Below are 14,398 nucleotides of genomic sequence, written 5' to 3'. Positions count from 1 at the left end.
AGCACAAGCACAGCCACCAGGTGGAGGGGGTGCCTGTAGTCAGCAACCCTGGCGGTGCTACAATAGGAGGTCATGAGGTCCACAGCCCAGGACTGTCCTCAACCTTGGGTGAAGCCTGGAACAAGAGGACCTGGGGGAGGCCTCTCGGCTCACACCTGGTGCCATCAGAACAGGCATATGCCCCCTTCCTTCTGGGAAGCCCTTGTGCCTGCAGCACAGCCAGGCTGAGAAGATGTATTCCCACAATGTGTGAGGGGACTCACCCAGATGTCTCAGGTCCCTGTAGAGACCACCAGCCACAGGTCCAGCCCTGAGGAATGCAGGGTGTGTGGGAGCCTGTGCCCAGCTGGGGGGGCACCAGGCTGGGGCTAAGCCAGGCCTCCACCCACTACAAACCCAGCCGGTGAGGGGGTGACGATGGGTCTGGCCCAGGCCCAACTCACACCAGGAGGCCCCGTACCCCAGGCTGCACTGCATGGAAGCTGCCCAGCTCAACTGGGGGCCTCGGGAGGCAGGGGTGGGGGCTGGGCAGGAGTGAGGGCCCAGAGGCAGTCTGGGCGACTCACCATCCCTGCACACGTCGGCACACATGCTGTGATCATGACTTTGCAAAAGCGCCCAAGAATATAAACAAGATATGAAGACCATATATGAAAGTGAAAAGTGCTGCATCAGAGGAAGGAGGCTCTGGACAGTTCCTCCCTTGTCAGGTTCCCATGTCTGTCACATCACCTTCCTTAGAAGACGTCCCCTCCACGGTGGCCGCCCTCCATCTTCATGAAACCTCATGCCTGCGCAGCCCCGCCCCCACTCACTGGAGCTAGCCCGGGGCTGGCAGGTGAGGGGATGACTGACCCCCTGAGGAGGGGTCCCTCCTGGAGCAGGGGCACAGGCAGCAGATGGGTCTCACAGTCAGCATCCCCCTGCCAGCAAGCCCCGCCTGCAGGAGGAGACCACAGGACCCTGCAGCTGCCCAGGGAACTCAGAGCGCTTGGGATGGCCCACAGCTCCCCTCAGGCTGACAGCAAGTCCTGACAGCGTCGACAATTCAACTTAAAACAGAGCCTGGGCGGCTCTCGCTCAGGTGCGTGAGGTACAGGAGGGAAGGAAGGAGACTGGGTGGCCCTGAGCCCCAGAACCACCCCGGCCTGCAGCCCAGCCTGCTCGGACTGCATCACAACCCCTCAGCCCAGGTCACATCTCTGCTCTGCTGCCGGCTGGCTGGGAAGATGGGTCAATGTCCTGCATTTTCTGGGGCCTCAGTCCCCTCCTCAGTAAAGGAAGGGAGTTGCAGTGCTCTCTCCCAGGGAGCAGACAGGTCTCTGGAGCACAGAGTGGTGGCCCGCTGACATCAGCATGGCCCTTTCTGTGTCAGTAACAATACCTGATTGCCTCTGCACCCCCGCGGGGGCAGCCTGGGCCGGGTGTGATCTGCACATGCAGCACTGGCCCGGCACCTTCGCCAGGAAGGCGAGCCCAGCTCGGCTGTGCAGAAACACCAGGCAAATCCAGACAGGGTGTCCGTGCAGGACCATGGGCCCAGGGCCCTCAAAAGACAATGACAAAAGATTCAAGAACAATGATAACAAAATGATGGAGGGACTCTTCTGGATTAAAACTGACATGACAGCCAGACATAGCACATGATCCTTGACTAGATCCTGGATCCCAACAGGGAAAGCCAGGAAGAGCCCACCCGGCAGACACGTCACTGGCCACACGCAAGCAGTCAGACCCTGGAGAGTGGCGTGAGTGGAGGTGATGTGGGGACACGTCCTCGTTCCCATCAGGAGCTGTTCACTCAAGTGTTCAGGCATGAGTTGCAAATAGGTCAGAAAGACGTGGACACAGAGATAAAGGAAATGTGGCAAAATACTAACAACCGGCAACTCTAACTTTTTTGCTGGTTTAAGTTTTTCCAAAGTAAAAAGCTTGGGGGAAGTGAAAACTGGACTGCTGGCAGAGAGGGCCAAGCTTTGATGGGGTGGGCGAGGAGGGCGGGGGAGTGGCGGGTGGAGAGCCAGAGTGGTCACACAGGAAGGACGGCAGGGCCCACGTGCCGGGGTGGCAAGAAGTGTGAGCGGGAAGCAGCCTCCAGACACAGCGGCTACGTGGGCCGTTCTGTCTGGGAGATGGGCCCCAGCAGGGGAAGGCTCCATCACACACGGGCACCATGCGGGAACAAAGTAGCCAGGACAGACATGTGGGCGCCCCCAGCCTGCCACCCTGCTGACCAACAGAAACCCACTGCACCCAGCCCCAGGGAACAGATTACAACCCACTATGCCAAGGTCCGTGCAGGGACTGCCAGATGCCCTTGCAGCTGCGGTAGGCCATGTGACCCCATTTTAACCAGAGACACCAAAGAAGATCACTAGTAAACATTTCCCTTATTTGAGAAATGGTGTTTTTGGCTGCTAGGCCCCCAGCTAACCACCTACTCGTTTCCTGCCTTCAAACATGATTGTGATGCCTGAAGCTGTGGCAGCCCCACTGCAGCCATCAGGTGACAAGCAAGATTGGGGACAAACTGCCAACATGGCTGAGGGGAGCAGAAGAGAGGAGGGAAGGCCCCATGTCCCAGCCAATGATGCTGAGCAGCCTCTAAGGCCCTCGACTGGCCACCTCCAGATTTGAGATTCCGGGTATGACCAAAGGTCAGCATTGCTTACCACAGTCAGCTCACAGCTGAGAACTGTCCCAGCTCATCCACCCAGGAGCAAGCACACACACAGCCAGGAGAGCAGGGGGCCCGAGAGGACAGCAGACACAGGAGGGTCCTTCTAGGGCAGCTTTCAGCCCAAGACAGGTGGGGAGCCTCATGGGCAAGACCAGCTTTCCATATCTAGCTCCAAAGTCCACCAGTGGCATCACCTCTTAACGGGACAGGGAGGCCCCCACAGTATTTGCAATGGTGCCAAGGAACACCGTTTCTTGATCACCAGCAACCCTTCACCAACAGCCAAGCTGGATACCCACAGTTGGCCCAGAGCCAGCCCTGGACCACAGGACATGTGAAAAATGAAAGCAAAGGAGGAAGGGACCCAACGTCTCCTACCCTCCCCTCCCCCAAGAGCTTCACAACATAGTGGACATTTTAAAGGCTCTAAGAAGTTCCACAACAGCAATGCCTGCCTGACCCAGCAGTCCCCAAATCTATCTAGTGACAGCACCCCCCCCCACTACAGCCACTCTCTTAACAAAGCAGACATAAGAGCACAAAGACCAGGAATAAACTCCAGAACCACAGCCTCCTCTCAAAAACCAATGGATTTAAAAGACACTCTAGAAACAAGATTTTAAAAGCTGTGATCCTGTGATTGCAGCTGTATTTTTTTTTTAAATAGGGTCTCACTCTTGTCACCCAGGCCAGAGTGCAGTGGTGCAATCACAGCTCACTATAACCTCAAACTCCCGAGTTCAGGCAATCCTCCTGCCTCAGCCTCCTGAGCAGCTGAGACTACAGGTATGCACCACCACACCCAATTTTTAAAAAATTTTTGTAGAGACAGGGTGTCACTGTGTTGCCCAGGTTGGTGTCGAACTCCTGGCCTCAAGTGATCCTCCCTTCAGCCTCCCAAAGTGCTGGGATTACAGGTGTGAGCCACTGTGCCTGGCACAGATACAAGATACACGTGCATGAACAAGACCTAGAAGGTAATGTGCAAAAATAAAAGTAGTTGTGCTCACTTGGATTATGGGTGATTTTTTTCATTTCTACAAACTTCTTCAATGTAGCTATTGCACTTATTTTTAAATGAATCAACTATTTTTAGAGACATTGTAGGTTTATGAAAGGACTGAGCAAAAAGTACAGAGTTCGCATACACTCCCTCACACCGACACATAAGGTTTCTCCTATTATTAGCATCTTGCATTAGTGTGGCATACTTGTCATAATTTGTGAACCAATATTGATATAATCATTATTAACCAAAATCCATAGTTTACGTTTAGGTTCACTCTTGGTGCTGTACATTCTATGGGTTTTGATAAATGTATAATGGCATGTGTCCACCACTGCAGTATCGTACAGAATAGTTTCACTGCCCTATAAATCTGCCTATTCATCCCTCACTCCCCACATCCCCCAGAAACCACTGATCTTTTTCCAGAATATCACAGAGTGGAATCATATAGTATGCACCCTTTTCAGATTGGCTACTTGCGCTTAAATATGCATTTAAGGTTCCTTCATGTCTTGTCATGGCTTGATAGCTCATTTCTTTTTAGCACTAAATAATACTCCATTGTCTGAATGTGCCACAATTTATGTATTCATTCACCTGCTGAAGGACATCGTGGTTGCTTCCAAGTTTTGGCAATTATGAGTAAAGCTGCTATAAACATCCGTGTGCCAGTTTTTGTGTGGACATAAGTTTTTAACTCCTTTGGGTAAATATTAAGGAGCACAATTGCTGGATCATATGGTGAGTGTGTTTAGTTTTTTAATAAACTGCAAAACTGTCTTTCAAGGTGGCTGCACCACTTTGCATTTCCACCAGCAATGAATGAAAGTTCCTGTTGCTCCACGTTCTCACCAGCATGTGGTGTGGTCAGTGTTCTGGATTCTGGCCATTCTAACAGGTGTGTGGCAGGAGCTCACTGCTGTTTTAATCCGTAATTCCCTGACGACTTATGATGTGGAACATCTTTTCATTTGCGTATTTACCATCTGTGTGTCTTCCTTGATGAGGTGTCTGTTAAGGTCTTTGGCCTATTTTTTTTATCTGGCTGTTTTCTTATTATTGAGTTTTAAGAGTTCTTTGTATATTTTGAATAACCATCCTTTAGCAGATGGGTCTTTTACAAATATTTTTCTCCCAGTCTGTGGCCTGCCTTCTCCTCTTGACAGTGTCCTTCACGGAATAGAAGTTTTCAACTGTAAGTGCAGCTCATTCTTTCTATCATGGATTGTGCCTTTGGTATTGTATCTAAAGTCACTGCTAAACCCAAGGTCACCTAGGTTTTCTCCTAAGTCATCTTCCAGGAGTTTTATAGTTTGGATTTTACATTTAGGTCTACGATTTGAGTTACTTTCTGCGAAGGGTGGAAGGTCTGTGTCTAGAGGCATTTTTTAGCATGTGGATGTCCAGTTGTTCCAGCACCATTTGCTAAAAAGACTAACTTTTCTTCACTGAATTGCCTTTGCTCCTTTGTCAAAGATCAGTTGACTTTGTGAGCGTCTATTTCTGGGCTCTCTACTCTGTTCCAGTTGTCCGTTCTTTATCAATACCACACTGTCTTGATCATTTTTCTTTTATCCTTTTCAAAAAATGTTTAATATATATTTAATAAAAGCCAACTTAAATTAGAAGTAGTGATCAAGTATTCCAGGGAATCCTTATAATTTGATCCTCCAGGAAAAGATTTGGATTTGAAAACTCTTGGAAGCAGGAAAATTTGCAGATACTGTTCAGGTTGCCAAACTCCTCTGTCCTCACCCCAGCCTCTCCACCCCAATGGGATTCCCAAAACACAGCCCCGGATTGTCTATGGCCAAAGGCAGATCCTAACCTATTTCTAAAAATCCCAGCTGCTACTATTCACTCCCTTTTCCTTATCTGCATCTCCATCACCAAGGCAACGGCACACAGGTGCTCACAGCTCCCAGGCAGGGAGACAGGCAGCCTCAGGAAGCAGCCTGTAGGGTAGACTTGCTCTCCGCTGCACATCTCTGCTGTTGACAACTATTTATGTTGCAGGGGGAGCGAGTGGGGTGAGAAGAGGTGGACTTGAAGCCCCTGTGTGTTCAGGTGGAACACACTTCTCTCAATAGTCCTCACGACCTGTAAAGGTTCGCTGGCACCATCCACACTGCAAAATTGGGTAAACTCAGGCTCACAGAGACAGGCGCTTTCCCACAGCCATCCACTGGGAACATGGCCCACCTACTCCGAGGGCCTCTGTGTGCACCAGGGCTGGGACAGCCAGGAGTTGTGAGGGCAGAGCCCTGCCTGGCTGTGAGGCTCCTGAAGCCCCCTTCCCGCCACAGCAGGAACACTCATGCCCTGTCACAGCTGCTTGCCAAGGAGGACCACAACGGAGACCCAGACACACAGCCCAACCCTCTGCTGGGCTGGGTCAAGTTCTCTTCCACCAAAGTGGTGACCTAAAGCTCAATACTGTCACCTTGGGTGTCTTCCAGATGCAGCCTGAAGCCAGGCCCAAGCCACAGGCTCTGAGAGACGCCTATAAGATGTCTGCAAAACACCTCTGGGCACAGAAGGGCTTAAGTCCAAGCTGTCCTGGAAGGTGAGTGACAGGCAAGGGACAAGCCTGGCCAGCCCAGCCCCACCCAGACTGTGCACTGGCTACGGCAAGGAAAGGGGGTAAGGGAAAAGATAACTTCCAAAGGAAGGCACAGTTGTCCTTAAGGCGCAGCCACATTTCCTTATTTTGACTTAGCGTGTATAAATCATGTTATCATGTTTTAAAACAGTTCTGGCATCATGGAGCCAGCCATTCCTGACCCTGGGACACCCCTTTGGGGAGGGCTGTGGGCAGCGGGCCCCTCCCTCTTGGCCTCCACTGGGGCCTAGTCCTGGCCCATCCAAGTGCTCCTGGGCTTCCCCACCTGGGCTCACGACACAGGCTCTGCTGGGGAGACCCTGCTTCCCCGGAGGACCACTCTTGGCTGCCTACAAGACACTCAGATTAAGCATGTCCCAAGTGAAGGCCTGCTCTTCCCCCAAATCCACTTTCCTTGTCCACCTTGGAGGAGGGCAGCCACAACTGGCAATGCCAGGCCCAAAACTCTCCCATCATCTCGAGTCCTACCTTCTCTACCCTCAAATCCAATGTGCAGCAAATCCTGTGCTTTCCACTTTCAAACGCATGCAGAATCCAACACTCCTTCCTACCCCAGCCCCTACCCCCAGGTAGGAGCCCTGTCGTCTCTCACCTGGGCAGTGGCAGTTGCCTCTTCGCTGGCTCCCTGCTCCCACCCTCATCCCCAACAATCCTAGAGGCAGCCAGGGGAACCCTGTCCAAACCACAGCTGATTCCCACCCCGCCTCTGCTCAGAGCCCCCCCCCCCCAAGGTGGCTCTTGCCTCTGCCAGAGAGGCAGAGTCCTTGCCACACCTACAGGCCCTCCCTCACCTAGCACTCCTCCACCTATGTGGGTTCCTGCCTCAGGACCTTTGCATGGGCTGTCCCCTGCCTCCTGGTGTCCACACAGCTCATTCCACCACCTCCCATGGGCCTCTTCCTGAGGACTCGGCTCTCTCCCCACCCTGGCGTCCCATTGACCCACCCAATATATTTTCAGGTCTCTAGTCTGCTCTATCTCCCAGGGTCGTCGTTTGTCCTGTTCACTGCAGTACCCCTGGGCCTGGAAGCAAGGCATGTGTTCAACAAATGCTCACTGAGTCACTGAACACACCAGACTGTGCTATCGAGCCCTGGTCACAGGGCCTGCCTGGCCTCTGGAACCTTTCAGAACATCTGCTCCCTTCCATTCTCTAGATGATATCTTCTGGCTAGCAGTCCATCAACAAAGCTTTGTCCGACCTCAGAGTAAGCCCCCAACCATCCCCTGGAAACATCGTGGTGGGTAGGGGGACACAACTCTCACAGCCCACCAGACCCTTTGGGGGACACGGAGCTCATCACAGCCTTGGCAGCTACTTGCTTCTTCAAGTCTGACGCTAGCACAGCACTGTCATCAAATCCACGTCCTCACGGCCCAAACACCCAACCTTGTCCTCCATGGGTGTTTCTGGTACGGGATCTAGGCCAGTCTTGCACCTCCTTGGCCTCGTCCAGCCCCGATGTGTCCCCAACCCTCATCTCCCTCGCCATGAGCTGATCTATGTACCATTCCCACCTGAGACTGCCTGGCAACGCTGTGGCCACCTCTAGATCATCTGGGCCTCAGTTTTATCCTCTGGAAAACGAGCCACCCAGAGGAGGGCTCAGGATCAAGCTCGCAGATGTGAGCCATCCCACAGAGCAGCCGGGGCACATGTGGCCATTTGTGCCCATGTTTAGGATGGGGAAAATTAAGAACCCAGATATTCAGCTGCTCCAGCCATATTCTAGGCACTTTGTAGGCCATGTGGACACAGACCACAGAGACAGGACACTTCTGCCATCACACAAAGCTCCAGTTCTGGGCTGCAGGAGGGCACGTCCAGCTACCCTCTCAGTCCTCCTAACATGTCAACGGGGGCGTGAGAAAACATCAGCTTCAGCAAAAGCAGACCAACTGAGCAGTGTGCAAGCCCTCCACATGCCTGAGCTGGTCCTGGGGTCCTTGCTCTGGGGCTCAGAGGGCAGCACAGGCACCTGGCCCCAAATCAGGCTCAACCAGACACCCCCAAAGACACCACTCGGCCACAGGAGTACCTGCCTCTAACAGAGAACGAGCCACGATGCCTGAGCCTCAACATGCCCCAACGGTGATGACGTGCAGCTCAGGCTGCTCATGACATATTACTGCCAGCACAAACCTCACCACCATGGGAGGCACGAGAGGGGCCTCTAAGAGCTTAGGTGCCCACATTTCTGCCCCTGGCAGGAGGGAGGGAAAGCCTGCCTGCACAGGCCTGTCAGGCAGCTCACTCCCACTTCTCTTGCCAACCAAACCAAAACCGTGGTCAGCGTGGCGTATAAAACACCTCGCCTGCGAAAACAAACTCAGCATTGGCATCCAAGTGAATTCAAATTATAGCTCTCCCAACAAAGTAAGCATTAGGGGATTGAAAAAAGAGGGGTGACCGCCAGCCAATCAGGCTGGGCCTTCTCTGAGCATCCTGCCCCAGCAAGCAAGCACCAACCCCTCCCCTGTGCTCAGACGTCGGCTTGCCCCCTCCTGTCCCTCTCTTCTCCCCATGTCGGCAGGGTCACAGCTGAAAGCAGGTGTGGCTGGTGCCTGGGACTCAAGCTCTCAAGTCCTCCCAGGGCGTGTGCCTGGCTTACCTGCAAAGGGGATGAAGAGCCCGGCTGCTGGGTAAGGTGGGCAAGCTTAACACTGGCACTGGTGGGGCTGCCAATAGCCATGGGAGACGCTGCAGGGCAGCTGGGCTGTCCCTGAAGGACAGTGAAGGGACCCATCCGCTAGGCACAGGCAGTACTCGGCAAGCCTCCGTGGGTGTCACTCACTGCTGGGCACAGGCAGATGGACAGGACACAGAGACATCCGGATGGGGCTGGTGAGTCAGGAACACACTGCTCCTCGAGCCTGACCCCCTCCAGGCAGTACAGAGCAGCAGGAGGACCTGCTTCATGACCACACGGCCCAGGGACCTGTGTCCCTGTTCCTGGCTGGCAGGGCTTAGGTGGGCTGGGCCTAGCAGCAGCTCCCCTGGTCCTCTTTAGCACTCACATTGCCCTGCCAAGGCCAGCAAGTGCTCTGGGCCGACGGACAAGGACTGAACACCTCCTAGAGGGAGACCGACCCCACGTTGGGGGCCCCAGGCACCAGCCCAGGAAACTCGGGTTCTAGCAGGGTTCCAGCTGCAACAGCAGCTCCCAGTGGCCTTCTGCAGGGACACAGTGGCACAGAAGGCCTGAGACCCCATGTCCCCTAAAAGTAGGGGGATGCTGACATGGAGTGGGTGGTATCAATGTGGGGGTGAAAAACAAAGCTTCCTCCAGGTCCTCAGGAGAGACACAGCAGAAACAGGTAAATCCAGGAAAGGCAAATAGGCCGCCTTTGACAAGGCTTCTGGACGCTGGTCTGGGTCTGGGCTGGCTGTGTTTTCTCAATTTAGCGAACCATGGCCAGCTCAACGGTGGCAGCAAGTAAGAAGAGGAGCCCTGAGCCACATGGGACAGTGTCAGTCCTGCAACCCTAGTAGCCAAGAAGAGTGAGGATGTCATAAAAGCTCAACACCACGAGGGGTGGGGACAAGGCAGTGCTGACCCAAAGGGTGGCCCTGGCACCATGCCAGGCCCCTCCTCATTGCCATGCTTTGGCCACACCGCACTGGGCACATGTGTCTTGACCTCACCACCCCCCAGAGGTGGGCCCTGCAGAAGGTAAGGCCCAGACCTGCCCCCGCAGAGTAGTCCAGCTCACACGGTGGGCAGCAGCCGCTCCCAGAGCCAACAGGGAGCCCAAGTTGCCCCACACTGTCTTACAGGACAGGGGTCCATGGGGGACCGGGACTGGCCAAAGACAGCCATAGAAACATGGAAGTGTGAGAGAGAACGAGAGCAAGGGATTCTGGGTGCATTTTACTTCCTTCCTTGTTACTGTAACATGTTCTGGCGCCAAGAATAAAAGTTCATTCAACAGAAAAATGACAGGGAGGTAATATTTTATAATGCTTCCCCCAAGTTCAAGTTTCAGTTTTGGACATCTGGAGAATTCAGAAGATGAAATATCTCACTGCCCTTCGATGTCAGATAAACATAATACTCTCTCTACGAAGCTCTTTGAACATTAATTTATCAAAGGAAAGCAGATGTCCTCCAAGCCAGGGTTACTAGGTCCACAACTGAGGCGTTTCCCCCACTTGGCGGGGAACCTGGAAAAAGCAAGCAAGTGATGCGTCTCTCAGTCTTCAAGGAGGCCAGCAGGGGCCCCAGAAGCCCCGGCCTGCTAAACATGGGAACAGGAACAGAGTCCAGGCACCTGGGCACACGGGAGGAGGCCGCTGCCCACTGAGGAGCTTCTGGGGAAGAGAGGGGCTGAGAGAAATTCCATGAAGTTCCCTGGCTAAAGGCAACACCCTCATAGTCCCTTCTGTACTGTGTAAACTGCAATTCCCAGGAGCCTCCAATTCCCAACGCCTGGGAATGCTGGTGCCAAGGTACAAGACAACCATCTCCACACTGTAGACTAAGGAAGTCCCCTCCCCAGGACAGAGCCAAGACATCTGGAGACGGAACACCCACCTGTTGCCCTCCCCCAAGAACCCCCTCTGCACAGTGGTGGTTTGTGAGGCCTGAGCCTGAGCTCTACCCAGAGGGACACTCCTCTCAAGGACTTTGCCCTCCCTCCCACAGCCTGTGCCCTCATCTCCCTGCGGCCCTACATCCCACCCCATCTCAGTCCAACGCCCACCAGGCCACCAGCCCCTGCCTCTGGCCCAGGACACAGCAAAAGTAGCCCTACTGCCAGCCCCTCCCACAAGCCTGCACAAAGTCAGCCCACGCCCTGCCCTCCATACTAGGCTGTGACCCTCCGTCCTCGATCCTGCAGTGCCCCTGACATCTCCCTGGTGACCTTGGGGAAATTCCAATGGGTTCCACGTCCCCACAGTCCTCAACAAGGTTTGTGATGAGGAGGCTCTCAGCATAGGCCCGACACACAGTAGGTTCTCAGCAAAGAGAGCTCTTCCAAGCTGGTCAAGAATCCCTCTCATGAAAAACCCTCTAAGACCAGCCCAGGCAGAGGGAGCTGATGCCAAAGATGCACATCAGCCTGGGGCAAATGTTGGCAGTACTTCTTGTTGGGGGAGGTGCAGGGACAGTTTCCCAGACACCTTGGGTCACCAGTAACATCCCAGCACAGAACAGCACCATTTAGACCAGAAGCCACCTCTAGACTGCCCACTCTCATCTAGGATGGAGGAGAAAAAGACCCCTGGACAGTGGCCAGGCTCCACCCTGTGCCTGCAACAGACAGACCCAGAAACAGAACCTCTTGCCTTTCCTTAAAGGGAATGGGAATGAACAAGCTCTGAGAGTCACATGCGCAAGCAATATCTCAGCCAGATCAGCAGGCTCCAGCAGCTGAGGTCTAACTCAAATCCAGCCTGCTGCAGCACCCCTGGCTCCATCCTCCACCCTGCAGAGGCATTTCTCAGTAGCAGCACCCAGGGGTGCTCAGCACTCCATGCAGGTCAGCTGGCAAGAGCAGGAAGGTGGGGAGGAAAGACTCATGCCATTCACCAAAATCAAGAATCATCTTCTCCCCTTTCCGGATCCTCCCTCTTCTCTGCCTTCTCATGCAGCAGGGACGCCCAGCACACTCCAAGACCTTCAGGCCATAGCCACCTGCTCCACCCACCGCCTGTCCTGCACCATCAAGGCCACTCAGAACCTGTGCGGCCACAAGGGAGGGCAACTGTTCAGTCCGTCCTGAAGGACTCCACAGAACAACACTGACCCCTGCCATGAAAAGCATTTCCATGGCAGAACCAAGGGGCAATGGGAGGTGAGGCCTCTGGAGCTCTTTGTTTTGGGAGAAAGGCTGACAACAGGTCAACACCCACTGAATTACCCCAGCTTGCACATACATGCAGGCCACCCTGCAGGGGGCCGGAGGACACAGCAACTGAATCCCATCTCGGAGCCAAAATCGCAGGCGTCCTGCAGTGTGGCGGGTGGCCCTGGAACCCAGCATGCCCCAGCTCGCCCGAGCTCTGCGTCAGGCCTGGAAGGCCGGCTAACTTTACATGCCAGTGGAGTAGGCTTACACCTCCGGCCAGCCGGCACTCTCCCAGGCTGGCCCATGCCCGACAGCTGCCCCTACAAGGAGGGAGGCCTATAAACACCCCCCCATCCCCCACTCCCCTGTGACAGGCTTGGCCTCTGCTTCCAAGGCTGACCCAGCACAGCTAGGGTTGCCATTTATATAATCTTCCAGGGCTGGTGGGGCTGACACAGCCAACGTGAGGGCAGGGTTATGAAAAATACATGCCCAGAGCCTTTGCATCCAAAAAAAAAAAACACAAACCCAGCATTCTGCTTGACTTGGTTTTAAGACCTCTCACACATCCATTTTGTGAACAAATGGAGCTCTCAGAGCACCAGTTACATTGATGGCACCTCCAGACCTTGCCCAGTGGGCCCCAGGTCCCCACCAGGCACCACCCCTGGGTTACGGACCCCTAGGTCAGAAGAAGCCCCTGCAGGCATCCCCGCTGAGGCACCCACACCTCACAGGACTCACGGAGGTACTAATTTAAGGGCAGCTGGGAGCTCCCAAACCACCCTGTGTCACTGAACACCAACCCTAAAGCCCCTATACCACTTCTACAAAGACACAACAGTCAAGACCACCTGGGTCAGTAAAGTGGGTCATGAGGACTGCAGAAGAAGCAGACTGATAGACACGCCCTCCCAGTGCCCACCAGCCACTACGCTCACACTTAGACCACACGCACACCAGAGGCCTGACCTCCTGCAGGAGCTGGCTCACAAGCCCCAACCTGCACATAGACACAGAATGGGCCCCCACGTCGTCCATACACCTGGCATATGTCCTGCCAGCCACCCCCACAGGGGATGACACACATGGCCCCGCACCCCCCAGGGCTGCCTAAAGCATGGGGCAAGAGCAAGGACGTGCCCAAGGACACCCTCGCCAACTCGGCGCGCCCTCACCTGCAGCTCGCACCAGGCCACCTCCACCCAGGTCTCGGTGTCCAGCCCCTTGTAGACTGTCTTGAAGGAGCCGCGGCCCAGCTCAATGTCGAACTTGAGGAAGCGGCCGTCCAGGGAGGTGGCCACGGCCTTGAGGTCATCTTCGTCGTCCTCCTCCTCCTCAGGCTCATCCCGGCGTGTACGCCCCGGCTCGGGCTCGGGTTTAGCTTCGGTCGCCCCCGCGTCCTCCTTCTTCACTGCTGCCGCCTCCTCCTCCTGGGGGCTGCCGTCGAGGACGGGCGCGGTTGAGGCTGCGGCGGCGTCTGGACCGAGTTCCTTTGTGCCCGTGGGCTCTGGGCCCGGGTCCGCCGGGGTGCTGGGGGCGCCAGGCGGCGCGGCGGGGACAGCGGGCGCAGGGGCAGAGGGGCGGCCGCGGGCGCGCTCCGCGATGAGGCGGCGCGTCTTGCAGAGCAGAAGCACCCGGCGCTGCAGGGGCTGCGGGGGCTGTGGGCCAGGCGTCTCGGCCGCCTCCAGGCCCGGCGGCTCCTCCTGGTCTGACTCCACCACACTGCGCCTCAGGAAGCGCTGGGGCCCGGGCCGCGTCGCCCTCGCCCGCGGCTCCGCCATGCCCGCGGGCCCCGCGCCGCGCCCGGCCTCCATCAGCGCGCCGGGGGCGTCCCGGCGGCCGCCATCGCCGTCCATCTCTGCGGGCCAAGGACACACAGGCCCGCGTGAGCGCCCGCTCCACTGCACCTGCCGGGGCCACAGGAGGAGACAGCGCCGCCCCCAGGCCCGCGCCCTGCCCAGCCCCGGCCGCAGAGCCCCCGAGCCCTGCTCTACAGAGCTGTCTTTGGGGCTGCAGACCGGACCTGGAGGCTCAGGTTGGGGAGGAGGGGGACGTGCCCTGTTCAGCCCCGGGCCGCGGAGAGGGCCTGCCTTGGGCTTTCCCCGGGACCCTGGGAGGAAGGACCTGCTGGGGTGCCCCTGAGGTTCCAGGAGGGGCTGCAGAAGGGACCCGGACGCCGGCGGAGGGGGGCTCACGCCCTGCCCAGCCGCGGCCCGGGCTGGGGGCCTGCTGGGCTTCCCAGGGGAATCTGCAGAGGGGACAGGGAGGGCCGAGAGCCGGGGGTAGAGGG

General features: G+C 56.0%; 1 protein-coding gene across 1 annotated transcript in view; it reads right to left on the bottom strand.

Annotated features, from left to right (window-relative positions):
• WNK2 (WNK lysine deficient protein kinase 2) overlaps positions 1-13,964 on the bottom strand; it is a 123,057-nt gene extending 109,093 nt beyond the window's left edge. Inside the window, exon 1 of the mRNA XM_069472094.1 lies at positions 13,284-13,964. Within this exon, the coding sequence (XP_069328195.1) occupies positions 13,284-13,964 (681 nt within the window). The remainder of the gene's footprint in view (positions 1-13,283) is intronic.
• Between the last annotated feature and the right edge of the window lie 434 nt (positions 13,965-14,398).

This window comes from Eulemur rufifrons, chromosome 7 (genome assembly GCF_041146395.1).
Source record: "Eulemur rufifrons isolate Redbay chromosome 7, OSU_ERuf_1, whole genome shotgun sequence".
Lineage (NCBI taxonomy): Eukaryota > Metazoa > Chordata > Mammalia > Primates > Lemuridae > Eulemur > Eulemur rufifrons.
This window is presented reverse-complemented; position numbering and strand designations above follow the sequence as displayed.